The 16,446-nt window shown below is 38.6% G+C and overlaps 1 protein-coding gene across 1 annotated transcript in view; it reads left to right on the forward strand.

The window, feature by feature from the left end:
- The window catches only part of osp (myosin phosphatase Rho interacting protein outspread), a 463,581-nt gene that overhangs the window by 393,152 nt on the left and 53,983 nt on the right, over nt 1–16,446 (forward strand). The window contains 1 exon segment of the mRNA XM_074087517.1: nt 4,644–4,832. Within this exon segment, the coding sequence (XP_073943618.1) occupies nt 4,644–4,832 (189 nt within the window).

Here is a 16,446-nt window from a genome sequence, read left to right on the forward strand (position 1 = left end):
GAAATTTCTAAGACCTTTGTTACTTTTTGGAAACTTTACGCAACTTGCACATGGTAGTTTAGTGTTGTTTTTCTGTAATTTTTCCACCATTTTCTCTTAATAATGCACACTGCACTGTTTAAAGAAAACTCTCCAAGAATAACATATTAATCCGTAAACAAAAACTTTGACGGAATGTTCTACCGTATTCCTTGAGATTTTCGAACGCGCCCGTGTGACAATACCTTAATCGCGTCGCGTACGATGAATACTTGCGTCAAATTAGACCTTTTTCGGAGGCGAAAGTGCTGTTATAAATCCGATTGTCTCATTGTTCTTGCGTTAGATATCTTTCGTATCGGTCCGTTTGTTCGTTTCGGCGATAACATCTCACCTAGCCATTAAGCACCTGGTCGCGTACGTTTGTCTGCGTGTGCACATAACTTTATAACTAAGGAATGATTTCCGCTGAACTGATCATGGGAAAACTTTTAGAAAGAAAGAAGAAAGTACATTTCAATAATGTTATAACAAATACATAGACAACACGAAGGATAAAGAGAGAATGAGTCATTGCGGTTGCGAATTGGGTACTGGCTCAGCATAATGCTGAAGCGTTTATAACATCCCATCGCTGACTTTTCAGCCAGCACTGACGGTGATACTCAGACCGGTATGCAGATATACTAAAAACTAATATTCTAAATGCGGAAGTTTGTAAATCTGTTTGTTTGTTACTTCATCACGTCTAAACCGTGGAACCAATCTAGATAAAATTCGGTATACACATAGTTTGAGTCCCGGGGAAGGATACAGGATAGATTTTATCCCGGAAAATTGCACAATTCCCGCGAATAACGACAAACGCATAAATTTACGCAGACGAAGTCGCGGGAAACAGGCTAGTAACAACATAAGACTACTTGAATAGATAATTTGTAGATTATGAACTTTATTATGATTGTGACTTGAATTGATGACTTTGAAGCGTACAGATGATCAATTCCATCTTCTGGACCACAACAAGAATCTTATCCTAGTTTATCGTGCTCCATGTCACTGCGTACGAGTGCGGAATCCCGTTGCAGGGCGGCGCGGGCGCAGGTCTATTTTCGAGACGGCGACGGTCGTCAACCGCACTGTTTTGAAGTGCGCAATGCGCCGGCGCAAGCGAGAGGCGAATGGCTGCAAATCGTCCGGGATACACGGAAAAAAAGGATGTCTTAGATTAAGAGAATATACCCTTGGTCAAGACAAAAATATTTCGTATATAGCCGAACGCCATATTGCATTGCTTGAAGACAACAATATTGGCCTGGGTTAAAACTAATATTATCTTACTTGGTTGCGCCGTATTGCTTGCAAGGATTTGGACAAGCCGAGGCAACGCTGGCGGAAACCTCTGATGCCATGCGGTATTCTTTCATTGTCATCTTGTCGTCTGTCTGTTATATAAACAAATCATTCGCTTGACACGCATAATAAAGAATATCCTCAATAATCCGCTAGGATTGAGTGATATTACAGACAACGACGTGCACTGCCTTCAAGATCATCATCGCAAACCCCTGGCCACTCAGAAGGTCGGCGGCGAACTTGGGTAAGTCACCTTCCTTCGCCAATTTGGCACGGGCACCATTACTTAAAGAAAATAATTACTTGGATTTAAACAATATTCCTGAGACTATGAATATTCTTGGTCAAAGAATTCCTTTTCCGCTGATGAATTTAGCCCATTTCCAATCTTTACTCCAAATTCCTAGAAGCCGTGGTGGCCTAGTGGTTTGACCTATCGCCTCTCAAGCAGAGGGTCGTGGGTTCGAACCCCGGCTCGCACCTCTGAGTTTTTCGAAATTCATGTGCGAAATTACATTTGAAATTTACACGAGCTTTGCGGTGAAGGAAAACATCGTGAGGAAACCTTCACAAACCTGCGAAGCGATTCAATGGTGCGTGCGAAGTTCCCAATCCGCACTGGGCCCGCGTGGAACTATGGCCCAAGCCCTCTTGATCTGAGAGGAGGCCTGTGCCCAGCAGTGGGACGTATATAGGCTGGGATGATGACTCCAAATTCGTTGAAATAAAACAAATATTAGGTATAGTTTGAGTCATTCACGATGACGCGTGCCGTAGTTCTTATTACAATGTCATTAATGGCTAATTTTGACAAAATCACGCGTCTTCGTGGATGGCACCAGGTATATATCAAAACTACGATACGGTATTTATACAACGTCCACCCCCCAACCTCCCTCCCCCCTTCTTCTCTGGACTGAACTCCCTAGTAAAGGCCTTTTAAAGAATGTCCCAATAACGTAAATTATTTGATTAAGATAAATATAAAGAAAACATAATAAAATCAATGTACCTATGTCCCAAAGTATATCGTAAATACCTACTAGTTTCTCCGTCAACAATGTGGCGTTTGGTATGAAGCTTTGTACAGTCTGCAACAGAAGTGGATTAGCGGTTACGGTGCTCAGAATGATCTACACACGACTCTACTACCAATGTACTAATCTACTTCTGCTGCTGACTGTACATAGGTTATAAATACCATAATCAACACGTTCTATTTGTCTATGTCTTGTCATTTATAGATGATAGACACATTTTATTTGGTAGAAATGCGGATTTGAATTATCCCTCCCCGACTAAATTTGTGACTCAAATGTGCTCGGTAGATCTAGTCCAATATAGCATCTTATGTGTTACCCCCTATGAAAAACTTATTTATATATTAATTTGATAGTAAAAATATAGCGTTACAATTTAAAACACCAATGCGCTGTAATATTTAAATTGTACATAACACACAAAAATACACAAAAATGACATAACAAAAAGAATTAGGGATTTTTGAAAGTCCTCTTCGTCGTTACCTTAACACGAGTCGGAGCGCAGGAACGACTGCTGGTGCTTACTTACCAACTCATTTGCATTTGTTGACCCGTTTGGTGGTAATTACCACCACCACCTATCACTTGCTCCAGCGCAGACATTTGCATACCGCTAGGATAACCACCGGGTCAGGCGCATGATAAATACCACGTCTTTGGACCAAGGTCAAGGAGGAACCGATTATTAGGATTGGATTGAATTAGTTGTTGGAGTTAAGAGGGTTGTGGGGTGTTAATATACGCAGAGTATGTGTCGACCTGGAATTCGTCACACGTCCTAAAAATGCTCCTAAAAGTAACTAAGACACTTTAGAGTTATTTGGTCCTTGTGCAAGGTCCGCCCGGATTGCTACCACCATCTTGCTCGCTAATCCTGCCATGAAGCAGCAGTGCTTAGACAGCCGGTGAAATTACTGGCACTTGAGGTATCCCATCTTTGGCCTCTAGGTTGGCGACGCCTCGGCAATACCCATGGTGTTGCAGATGTTTATGGGCGGTGGCGATCTCTTTCCATCAGGAGAACCACTTGCTCGTTTGACATCCAGTCAAATAAAAAAAAACCTACCGTTATGTGTCTCATGATGACATTCTGCGTCACATGGTATAAAAAACTCAAAACATTTTTTTTTGAGATAGCGCCTTTTTGCTTACTTACAATGTTTCACTTTTCAAGAAAAAAATAAACAGAACCAAGCGACACCAAGCGAAACCAAGCGAAGCAAAAAAAGAAACACTCCCACTTTATGCTAGTATTGAAACCCTTACATATAGCTTCCGCCTTACCGATGACGTGGCGCCTGATAACGACAACCATCGCTTAATCTCACTTCTAACTATCAAACTAACTACCGAGAAAAAACCGACCAGCATTGAAATTCCAACTCTAACGGTTACAGTAAATGGTTGTAATTAAACAGTGAGGATTAATCTACAAGCTCACTTAATTGCTGGTGTTAATGAAGTGTTAACTAATAGTGCTTGTCAGCGTGAGGTATGGTTAAGTGTATTGGTACAAGTCCAATGTGGAAATGCTAGACTCCGCGTTTTAATCCCGCAACAGGAGCTATTAGTCTATTTCTGACTTGTAAATTATAAGCGAGATCTAAAGCTAGCATTTATTGTTAATGAAACTGATTATTATTAACTGTATTGCAACATTGTATGTAGGGATACGTTTTTAAAGATGCAGTATTGCAGTGATTATTCATTTGGGCGGTAAAAGATTTTGTTTGATTTGCGTTTTGCTTTTTACTGATTTACTGATCGTAGATTGAGTTTACGCTGAACTTTAGAGATTTTACATAGATTTGTAAACTGTTTAACACACTACACACACTCACGAACAGGACATAGTGCCTCGAACACCGCACGAAGCGGTTTGCTTCATCATTCATAATGCAATCTGTTAAGGAGCTCCCATCATTTGTGTTCCCGGATAGATAAAACCTATGGCTCTTCAAGGCTAGAATGAATAGGCTGCTACTGAACCTTTGGCCTCATCTGTACTTTTAATCTGGTGAGATAGAGTTCAATCACGGGATTCACGGGACAGCAGGGCTAATACGAAACCCGAAACTCGAAGTTCGTGTCGTGCGGTCCCTCTGACACTTAAACTATTTAATACGAGAGCGTGAGGGACGGTACGACACGAACTTCGAGTTTCGAGTTTCGTAGTAGCCCTGCAGTTTTCACTCTTGCTTCAAAAGCCCACCTCTAAAAGCCCCTGATCCACTTCAATTACTAATTCTGTCTTTTCTTCCACAGCCAGACACAGTGCCGCAAGCCAGCATAGACATGACGACAGTCCTGGAGGTGAGCGAGGCGGACTCCGTCACGGGCCACCCGCACAGTCTGGCGGTGACCGCGCCGGAGCGGGTCACCTTCGTCAAAGGCACGTGCCGCGAAGAGGCGCGCTGGTGGGCTGACGTGCTGAGTGTCTATCCTCGGAGCAAGGTAGGACCATTATTCATTAATCATCAGCCTATAGCATTCCGCTGCACGTAGGCCTCTCCTAATGAGCGCCATTGCGGGCTATCCCCGGTTCGACACGGCCAGCTTTTACCAGCCTTTTGCAGATCTTTTTTTTTATTCGACTGGATGGAAAACGAGCAAATGGGTCTCCTGATGGTACCACCCATAAACATCTGCAACACCAGGGGTATTGGTAGATCGTCACTCCACCTGGCTGGAGGGCGTCCTAAACCGTCCATCCAAAAACAAAGACAAAGACAACGGTCCGTGACTTTCGTCACGTTATCTATTAGATCTGACATTTTAATTTAAATGCCGAGATTTCAATGATTTAAATGTCGAGATTTTTAAGTTCGCCTTTGTACATCTCTTTCTCTTGTTAATTGTAATTTTCATATGTTTTATGCACAATAAACAGTTACAATACAATACAATGCAATACAATACAATACAATTTCGCAGTAACCCGTGGAAATATACCGGAGTGTTTATTTATGTTGCATAAAAAAACCCAAACCAAATTTCGTGCGTTTAGGGGGTTGCGATTTTGATATTTAACCCGATCCCGTGGGCCCCGGTCCGTTCATTTCGGGACTAGCGTTTGGCAAACTGCTTTATTTCGCAACATTTCATTTCGCAAACTCTAACTATAAATATTTCAGGATTTATTTCAGGGCCATCGTTTAACCCTTTAGGTTAGGTTAGGTTAGTTTTTATAAAAATCCTGAAATATTTAGTTTCAGAAATAATAAACAGTTGCGAAATGAAACAGTTTGCCAAACGTTATTAGCCGAAACATTTAGTTAACCCCGCGGGGATATCGAGATAATAAAATACGTATTAGGTATCCCAAAAATGGGTACTAAGCAACGGATAAATATAATATATAGACAGATACTACTTAAATATATGTTAAACACCCAAGACCCGAGAACAAACATTCCTATTTTTCATACAAATATGGTACGGATATATTAGTTTGGATGACAATGAAAGTACCGTCAACAAAAAGTACAATAAAAAAGCTGGTATTCAAAATAAAATATAAATGTTAAATAATAAATACCTATTTAATAATAAAATATATTCCATTTATCCTGTTTTACTGTAAACATTAGGGATGGGCCGAAGTTTTACCGAATATTCGTATTTGGCCGCATGTTCGGCTAAATCACCGAATGTTCGGCAAAGTGGTACTCAAAATTTTTACTGTATTGAGCCATGTGTATGTGTTGTGTTAAATGTGTTATTTTTATGAGGTACAGTGAGGCTTTATGTTTTTGTTGACACTGTAGGTTTATTTCCAATAAAAAAGATGATTATTAATAAAAATCTGAATAATATAATATGTATAATAAAATAACATGTTAATATAATCGATCAGGTCTTTATTGTAATAATTTAAGCTAGTTTTTTGTTTTATAGGTTGTTTCACCATCCATTGATTAGCGTTAACTGGCGGTTAGGTGTGATGCCATCTCTATTTGTTTTGTTCGAATAGACGGAGACGGCATCACATTTAACCATCGGTTAACGCTAATCAATGGATGGCGAAACAGCCCCTTAATCAAGAGTTAAATTAAATTGATTTAAAAAATTCAAAATGAATCATATTTCTAGTTTCTACTTAGGAATCAATTATGCCGAATATTCGATTCGGTAAAAGTTTTACCAAACATTCGGCCAAATATTCGTATTCGGTGAAACCCATGTTCGGTTCGGCCCATCTCTAGTTAGTATACAGAACCCTTAGCAACACAAGGAATATAAGACTGGTTCTGTATTTAGATGGTGTAATAAAGCAATTTCTTTGAATTATCACTTATGTTCTGGAGTTCTTAGAGGTTGGGATTAAGGTTCGCCGCGGTATGCACGCTTTATTGTTCTTAATTGGCATCATTATGATGACTTAATCTTCAATTAATTACGAGGTTTCATTTTTAATTAGACTGTTAAGTAATATGCTCGATTAGCCGGTCAGAAACGTCGGACTTTCGGTCGACGCTAGATTAGGGTTGATATACTGAGCAAAAAAAATATGGTTTTCGAATGTATACAGTAATAGGTATTTCTGTATGTAGAGTGGGCCAAATTTTGTGCCGTTCATTATACCAACAACTGCAAGATACGACTGTAAAAACTATACTAATATTTTAGCCTCGAAATTGAGCTTAATTTTTGAATTAAGTGCAGACGATATTTAGTTGCTTTAAGAGTGCGTGCTTGAGATGAATAACGCCGCAGTCGTATTGGCATTTTTAATATTTATTGATAAATACACACTTAATTACATAGTGATCAAAAACACGAAAAATTCACATTATACATATTTTAAGGCACAGTTCTTGTCGGTGAAGAAACCGTCATTCTGAACGCCTATCCACGAATGCTTTGAACTTTTGATACATTACATTGACCTTCTCTTTGGTTAGATCCATAAACTAAATTCTTCTAAATTCATCTAGCTCGAATTCAGTTTCTAATATAAAGTTAAATGGTCAAACTATTGAATTTGTAAAATCAACAGTATTTTTAGGAATAACGCTCGATTCTAAACTACAGTGGGGACCTCACGTCACAGCAATCGCGGGTAGATTGAGCTCTGCTGCTTTTGCAGTTTGGAAAATACGGCAGCTAACCGATGTGGCGACGGCACGGTTGGTGTATTTTGCTTACTTTAACAGCATTATTTCGTACGGCCTTATTTTATGGGGATCTGCTGCAGACATTGAGTCAATTTTTATCTTACAAAAGAGAGCAATTAGAGCAATTTATAATTTGAAGACGCGTGAATCTTTAAGATCTTTTTTTAAGGAAACAGATATCCTAACCCTGCCGTCGCTTTATGTTTTTGAAATAATCATGTATGTTAGGAAGAACATATGTGATTTTCCCACTAACGTCGATAAGCCAAAGGCTACTAGAAACACAGGGAAGCTTAAAGTTCCATCTTACAGACTGGCTAAAACCAAAAAGTCTTTTCTGGGAAATTGCATACGTTTTTATAATAAAATTCCAAAAAATATTATAAATGAAACGGATACAAAATTCAGATCTATTGTCAAGAAGACATTCATATCAAAGGCGTATTATAAAGTTAATGATTATATCATGGACAGGGATATTTGGAAATAATTCCGATCCGCATTAGCGATCCCTTCAAATAGCGAACCTACTGTGTTAAAAATAAAGCTGTGTTAAAAATAAAGTTGTGTTAAATACTTGTGATGTATACATGTCATTTAATATTATTGTAAAACTGTTTTAAAAAAAAATATATACCTCGTTGAGTTTCTTGCCGGATTCTTCTCAGCAGAGGTTTTTCCGAACCGGTGGTAGATTTTTTTTGACATTCATAAGTGCTTGTTGTAGCCTAAATTGAATAAAGATATTTTGACTTTCACTTTGAAACGCACTTTGAACTATTGTTTTTATGTAACTATCAACAAATTAAACAAGAAATTAAATAATTAAAATAAAACTGAAATAAATAAATCCATAAACCTAAATTAATCTAGAAATGGCTCCCGTGCCATTGTGCCCAAAAGGCTGGCACAATAAACTATGCTAATGCTAATTCTAAAAATCATACAATCAGTTGAAACTTTACGTCAATAAAGAAAAGTTGACTTTTGCTTAGAATAAAGTAGTTTTAGCATACTACCTTAGGAGGCTATAGGCAATTACGGAAGGCAAAGACCTGTCAGTACCACTTTGCACCTCTCTCCCCGTCTATAATTACCGTTCCAAGGCTGTGGTCAGTGCCAGCAATTTCACCATATCCCTGCACACATTACAGGCACTAAGGAAGCACCAAAACACGGTGTTTACATATGAAATGCTCGTCTATACGTGCCTTGACTCAAATGAGCCTGCGCAAGGTCAACAACATCTCTGTACAGTGGCGAAGCATCCATAGAACCCTATTCCCACCGGCTTGGCCAATATTATAATTGAATTTATTATTTATTATTATTAAATATTTACAAAATATAACATCAACAAGATGTAAGCGAACGTTACTTCGGCTTTACTACGGAAATATTTGACGCCACGCCACTGATCTGTAGTGTAATGTAACGCAATGTCACAGTATAACAAGTTTTCCCTGCAGTAGGTCGACGCCTTTGAAGTTGAGCGATACCGCAGCCTGTATAGGTATTTACGCAAGTAAGGAGGGGTTGTCACAAATTTAAAATTAGGAAGGTAGAAGTCTTTTAGGAATGGGTACATATTGGTAATGCGAAATTATATAAAATAAAATGAATTTGGGGTGGCGTACTTGCTAGAGGTAAGAAGCATCAAAACATACTAATTTTGAAACAAAAATTTATTTATTTTTTACAAAATATTGAAAATATACTTTCATAGATTAGTAACCGACAAATACTTTCGGTTTCTAGACTTAACGGATTTCAAGTTCATGTTATTGAATTTAATTATATAAAAAAAAATATAATTATATAAATAGATGAAATCTTAGCTCCTTATTTATACAAGATGAAGATTTGCACGCACTCACAGGACATGTCGTATGCACCATAATAAATTTTATTATAAATTTAAATGTTCAAAAACGCAATAGCCCTAGAAGACTTGTCCCAATGCTACTAAAGAACGGTGAAGTATGCAGCTGGGGCTCTTCCCACCTGCGTCACATGCCCCGCACGATTGCTCTGTCTAGACGTCTCCGTCGGCTTACTGTAGGAAAACTTGTTATACTGTGTAATGTAATGAAGTTAGGACGCATTCTGCGTGTTAGCACAGAAGTGTAAGGCTATTACAATTTGGGAAAATTCAAACTATCCTAAATCCTAACTAATTTTATAAATGTCTTCATCATATCAGCCATAGTTCAGTGTCTAGTTTCGGTATAATTTAGTAAAAATAATTTCTAACAGAAAAACTGACGTACAAGAACTTCTGAACTGATGAACTACTGGTACTGACGAATAAGATCATGTTTTTCTGTCTCTGTTAATTTCTCCTTGAGTAATTAATAAAACCGTAAAAAAGGTAGAGCGTGATTGTAAATTGTTCTCTCTTGAATCAAATCAATACTTTGTTGAACTATTTCCCCTTATATGCACCTCATATCTCAGCTTGTTTGTTTCTTATTTAGCCACTTAAGCAGTGACGCTAGCGACATCTATGCCGTAGCCCTCATCGAGAAACTTTTTCGGCACTCCATTGGAACTAACCGCTCACCCGGACAAGAGATATCGTTACTAAGCAATCAAATTAAGATTGGTTTTTTGGAATCTTTTTGTATTTTTTATTTCAATTCCAAATTTTTACTTTTACGGTCATCCCGTAAAACCTAAATTGAAAATACAAACTGAAATACGGAATACCGAGGACCTGGGTTAGATTCCCAGTGATGGTCTTATTTTTCTGGTTTTTCTGTGCATCTATATTTCAGTTTGTATTTTCAATTTATGAAAGAAATTGTATTTATTTAAAAACCTAGGGTTCCCGAGCCGCAAGTATTTCCTTTTACAAAGGCTTCGCAAACTAATTCCAATGAAGAGTCACTGTAAAAAAGATTGGAAATTAGATGTCTAAGACGAAGTATTTGGCTCCTTGAAAAATCTATGAGACAGGCAGGTAGTAGCCCTCTTAACTGTTGCGATTCCTTCTTTGTTTATTGTGTTTTTAAAAATCAATTTTGATAAAACTGCAACAGAACAAATACAGTTCTAAAACAAACCGAGACAATAAGAAATGATACCCAATACAATATTGTGGACTTATTGCTTGAATGAGGGCTATCGTTTTTTGTCTCACTAGATGGCGCACTGTTGCTTGAGGTTTTTAAGTATGGCTTTCAAAGTCTGTTATTACGGGCGTGAAAACAAAGTTTAGATTAAAATCATATTTTTCATCACACTTGCTCGTAAACAGTGTCGAAACATGCAGGCTACCTTGGTTGCAACCCCCCAAATAAAACCCTCGACCAGGGCTTGTTAACGTTACCAAATTCACACTATAAGTAACGTTAAATAACGGTAAAAATCATAAAAATACCTAGTACCGGTATTAAAATTTAACGTTAATTGATAACTTAACATTATTTAACGTTACCTAATTACCGTTATTTTTACCGGTAAATTTACTTTACATTGTAGGGCTTGTTAACGTTACCCAATTCACATTATTATAACGATACCGAAGTAACACTATCGGTAATTTTTGCTATGCTACCGAGTGTTGCCAATTTAGCGCGTGCATACTCGCTCGATAAATGAGGATAATCTGCCATTTAACGTTACCCAAGCTTACCGGTAAATAGTAATATAAATACCGTTAAAATGATTTAACGATACTTTTGAATTAACGTTAATTTAATGATTAGCTGATAACGTTACCATTTTTTTTACCGGTAAAAAGTTGTATAAGTAACGGTAAATCGTTTAACGTTAATTATTATTTAACGTTAAATCGGTTTGACAGTTGGTAACGTTACCACTTTTTAACGGTATTTAAAGCCCTGCCCTCGACCCTAATGCACTTGTCATGAAACCCGTGGTCGGTAAATTAGTCATTGCTCTTACAAATTGTCTTGTGATGGTGCTGCGCGCGCTGCTGCAGGACCACACGCACACGCACGTTGCGGCGGAGAGCTCCTAATAGACTCTCGTTCGTAATTCCTTATTTACCGCCCTTAAGACACAATGTACTATAATACACCTTAAAACCGTACCATAAAAATATCGAGCATGCCACAGTGTTGCATAGTCCCCGTTTTGTTCGGTAAAAACGGAACTACCAATCACTCGTAGTTTGATGGAATTTATTAACTTAATTCCGGTTCCGCTTGTCTGTAACTTCGTTCATGCTAATTAGGAATGACTTTTCTAGTTAAATTAGGCTAGCGTTATAGTAATCCCCCTCTTCATATTGGGGATTGCAAAAATATAGTGATTATATACTCTTTGAAAAATATCGCAGGAAAAACCGCGGGTAAAGCTAGTTTTCATTAAATGCGAAAGTTTGTGTGCGGAGCGCAGAGTCGCTCACGGTCATGTATTTTCCGAGGCAGCCAAACGATAGCGAGTTGTTACATGTGACAGCGCCATCTAGTTGTACATTTTGCTACCTGTGAGCACATTTTTCTACTATGAAATTAGTTAGCTGGTTTAGAAAACTAAGTTATATTTTATTCACACATCATGCTGAGCGGACCATTTCGTGACATTTTTTTTTACGTAATAGCAGACAAACGAGCAGACGGTTAACCTGATGTTAAGTGATTATGCCGTCGCCCATAGACATCCGCAGCTTCATCAGTACTGCAGATGCGTTTCCGGCCTTGCAAGAAATGGTACAATGGTGATCTTTGTTTCTGACTTTCTATTTTTTAAATCGTAGGACAGTGAAATAATCTAGGTACAAGTATGAAAAAAAAAATTTTTTTTTGGTTTATCCAATTAGTTATTTTACTAGGTAGTTTCTATCAGTAAATTGAACCGTCGAAATTAAGGAAAATAATAAAGAAAACTTGTAATATTAAATAAAAAATCGGTGCAGTACTTATAAAACTTAAGATTACCCCCTACAAACATACAAACGCCATACAACGCAAATCATCAGTCCTACGCGTCTTTTCCAGACGAATTTTGGCGTGTTGCCTGTGCACAACGTCTTTGGTGGCTGACCAGACCGATGCGACAGCGACATGTTCGTCCACAGGCCTAACAAACAAGAGAAGTCTGCGGATGTTGGTGCAGAACCGCATTGGTGTCGTTTCTGTATCTTGTCGGCAAGACACCTCTAAGTAAAGACGCTGCTTTAATTTGATAGTGAAACAATTCAAAATTAGAGGGCTTTTTTACATTTTAAAATATGTCACTATTCAATCAAAGTTCAATATCAACGCCCCTTTTATTTTAGATTGTGTCATTATCAAACTAAAGCAGCGGGTATCCATGAATCAATAGGGTCGTCTTAACATCTGCGTCTATATTTAACGACACACTCATACACTCATTACTTAACACACATCAGGTTTAACTACAATCATGTTCATTGACCACAGGAAGCTAGCACCGGTTTTTGCGATACAATACTGGTTGACAAAGCCATTGTCTCCGTTAAAAGGACGTATGGCCATTTAAATTGCACGCAGATACGCCCTTTTTGTTCGGACTGGTGCATGTAGACAATGCGGTCGTCGCCGTGACGGCACACGCGTGGACCCGACCTGGTACCCTAGGTTTGCTCGTGTTGTACTTTAATAATGTGGGGTTTCATTGATCCTTCTCTACATTTGCTGTTATTTTCGTCTATGGGTATGAAACAAGCGGTTAATTTTGATGAAATAAAATAGAACTTCCGGAAGTTCCGGTCAAGCTATGCAAAAAGTCGCGTCTGTGTTGAGTATTTGTAATCGTGCTGTTAATAATCCCGCCCTCCATCCGCTTGGAAAATAAAAATAAACAACACAAACGCAACTGGACGTAGTTTAAAAAATATCATCTAAAGCACTGTCATGTTATTTTTTAACTTCGCTTTTGTTCCCACTGAAAGTAGATCCAAAATTAAAAATTAAATTGTTGAGAGTTGGATCCTTTTTGTTTAATTACGTCCAACTATACTTGGTTTGGATAGGTATTTAACTTATCTATCATTGTAAATATAAACTAGACAAGGTGGCAGTTTAATGGGGGAATTTCAATATTTAAGACAACAATTGACGTAGTTTTGTTTACATTTAAGGAGTTCTTTTTATTTTTTCAATATTACGTGTTAGCACTGTCAACAACAAATATTTCGTAACAGAAATAATTTTGATTAATACAATTCATCATCCCAGCCTATATACGTCCCACTGCTGGGCACAGGCCTCCTCTCAGAACAAGAGGGCTTGGGCCATAGTTCCCACGCGGGCCCAGTGCGGATTGGGAACTTCACACACACCATTGAATTGCTTCGTAGATTTGTGCAGGTTTCCTCACGATGTCTTCCTTCACCGCAAAGCTCGTGGTAAATTTCAAATGTAATTCCGCACATGAATTTCGAAAAACTCAGAGGTGCGAGCCGGGGTTTGAACCCACGACCCTCTGCTTGAGAGGCGATAGGTCAAACCACTAGGCCACCACGGCTTTTTAATACAATTATTAATTTTAATTATTTAAGTGGAATAGTTTACTCCGAAAACAGCGTGCTTTCAACTAGTAAACTACCTACTGGAGTCGTGAAGCACGCCCGGCTTTTAAGTAATTCCAGATAAACAGGTCTAATAGCGTACGATTTCCTTTGTCGGGTTAGAAGCTGCCGGATGATTATAATAGTAAATTATTTCAAAATTGCTCGTCAACTTCGCCCCCGGAACGAAGGTTCGCCCAGGTCTTTTAGGCTACGTACGCACTGTTAGCCGCTCGGTTTAGCGCAACGTCTCATTCTCAAGCGATACTTTGAAGAGGGACGTCGCGCTAAAACCGTGTGGCTGACCGCGCAGTGCGTACGTAGCCTTAGGGATTTAATATTTGTAAATAAGCAGGAAAGCAGGGCAGACAATGTCGGATCTTTCTGCTTCAAAGCCTTCTCTACAAAATAATTCAACACTATAGAATATCATAACATTATAGATCATTTTCTCATAATAACAGCTTAGCCGGATTTACGTTATGACACTATGACATTATGAGGACTATTTAATATATAAATTCAAAATATTTTAAGAAATATTTGAATTCAAAACACGTCCCACCGTTGAGCACAAGCCTCCTCTCAGATAGCTTGAGCTGTAGTTCCTACGCAGGCCCAGTGCGATTTTGCGTCGTAGGTGGATACTGATTTCCTCTCGACATTTTCCTTCACCAAAAAGCTCACGGTAAATTTCAAGTATTTCAAAGTGTACTTTCGCACAAGTTTTAAAATCTGAATTCAAATACGAACCAACGAGTCTCTTTTAAAAGTCATATACGACAGATCGTGCCACTAGCCCACTGCGGCTATATTAATTTAATATGATTCAGGTTGATCTTTTCTTTTCTGCGGTTTCAAAAATGTTATATCAAAATCTTAATAAACTTTAAAGCAACCTAATACTTTGATTAAGAACATGCCTAACCTATGTGCAGTGATTCATAATTCAAACGAAGCCGTAACTGAATTTCAGCGTAAAATCTAAACGGCCACATTTTCCAGGTCACTCGAACATCAACAAGCCGTCATGTGGACGCGGCCTTATTCTCAGGAACCGCGAACTACTCAGCTTGTATCTTTATTCTTAAAATGCATTAAAAAACTAGGTGCGTAATAAATAACAAAAATGTCAAATGAGAAGCTTTTTTTAAATTGCTAAAATTTACCTGTCTGAAAAGGTTTTTGTGGAAAATTAATTTATGATATATGGCCCTCTTGTTCTGAGAGGAGGCCTGTGCCCAGCAGTGGGACGTGCGGGCTGGGATGGGGTGGGATATATGGGCGACCGAGCTTCGCCCGGGCTATAGTTAACTCGAAATCACGCGTTTTCCCAAAGAAAAGATCAAGCTAGATCAATTGTTCATCCCCAAAAACCCCCAACATACCAAATTTCATCGAAATCGTCGAGGACCAAAGAAATGGACCTACATACCCCCATACATACGCTCAAAAGACATAACCCTGGCTCGGGCGGTCGGATAATAAAATAAACAAGTGAAAATACGTATCACTGTCGCGAAATGGTCACAAATCAGCATAAAGCCGCCCTTACGAACGGCGCTGGTCTAAAACGTGAATAAAAATATGTCAAAACCTTAAAGAAATCCTCGCAGAATACTCCCGCTGCGGCTGCGCATGTAACCCGACGCTAATTGCGCGCCCCATTTACAATCGGGCTGGGTTCCTGAAACCGACCGCGGCCCAAATGCGGGGTTAGGTGACCGAGGCAGGGTCAACGACCGAAACTATTTAAGTCAGCGACAGTAGGTAAATATTCTTGGCATAATCAAGTGCAGTTTTTAAATAAGTATTAAGTTTTTGCTGTAATTGCATTGTCATAAATCCTAGTTACTAAATTATTTAGAGGTACCTAGTACCTAAGCTAAATTCGATTTCCAAGATTAGACTTCTACTAATACGGCAAGCTAAATAAAAGCTGTATAATGTATAAGGTATATGTATCAAACCGGACAAGTGTGAGTCGGACTCGCGCACCGAGGGTTCACGATACTAACGCCATCTACGACGACCAGACGACCAGATGGCCTAGTGGTTAGAGAACCTGACTACGAAGCTTGAGGTCCCGAGTTCGATTCCCGTGTCGGGGCAGATATTTGTATGAAAAATACAAATGTTTGTTCTCGGGTCTTGGGTGTTTACTATGTATTTAAGTATGTATCTATCTATATAATTATGTTTATTCGTTGCTAAGTACCCATAACACAAGCTTTGCTAAGCTTACTTTGGGACTAGGTCAATTGGTGTGTATTGTCCCGTGATATTTATTTCTTTATTTTATTTTATCTAGCGATATTCTTAGAAAATCCTCGTTAGGCGACTTTCTTCACTTTGACGCATGTTTGGCTGAATCCTAATTTGGTATGCGTACTTATAAGAACGGATTCTCAGGCCAATTGAGCGATTTACGACTAAGATGACGGCATCT

This window comes from Choristoneura fumiferana, chromosome 5 (genome assembly GCF_025370935.1).
Source record: "Choristoneura fumiferana chromosome 5, NRCan_CFum_1, whole genome shotgun sequence".
Taxonomy (NCBI): Eukaryota; Metazoa; Arthropoda; class Insecta; order Lepidoptera; family Tortricidae; genus Choristoneura; species Choristoneura fumiferana.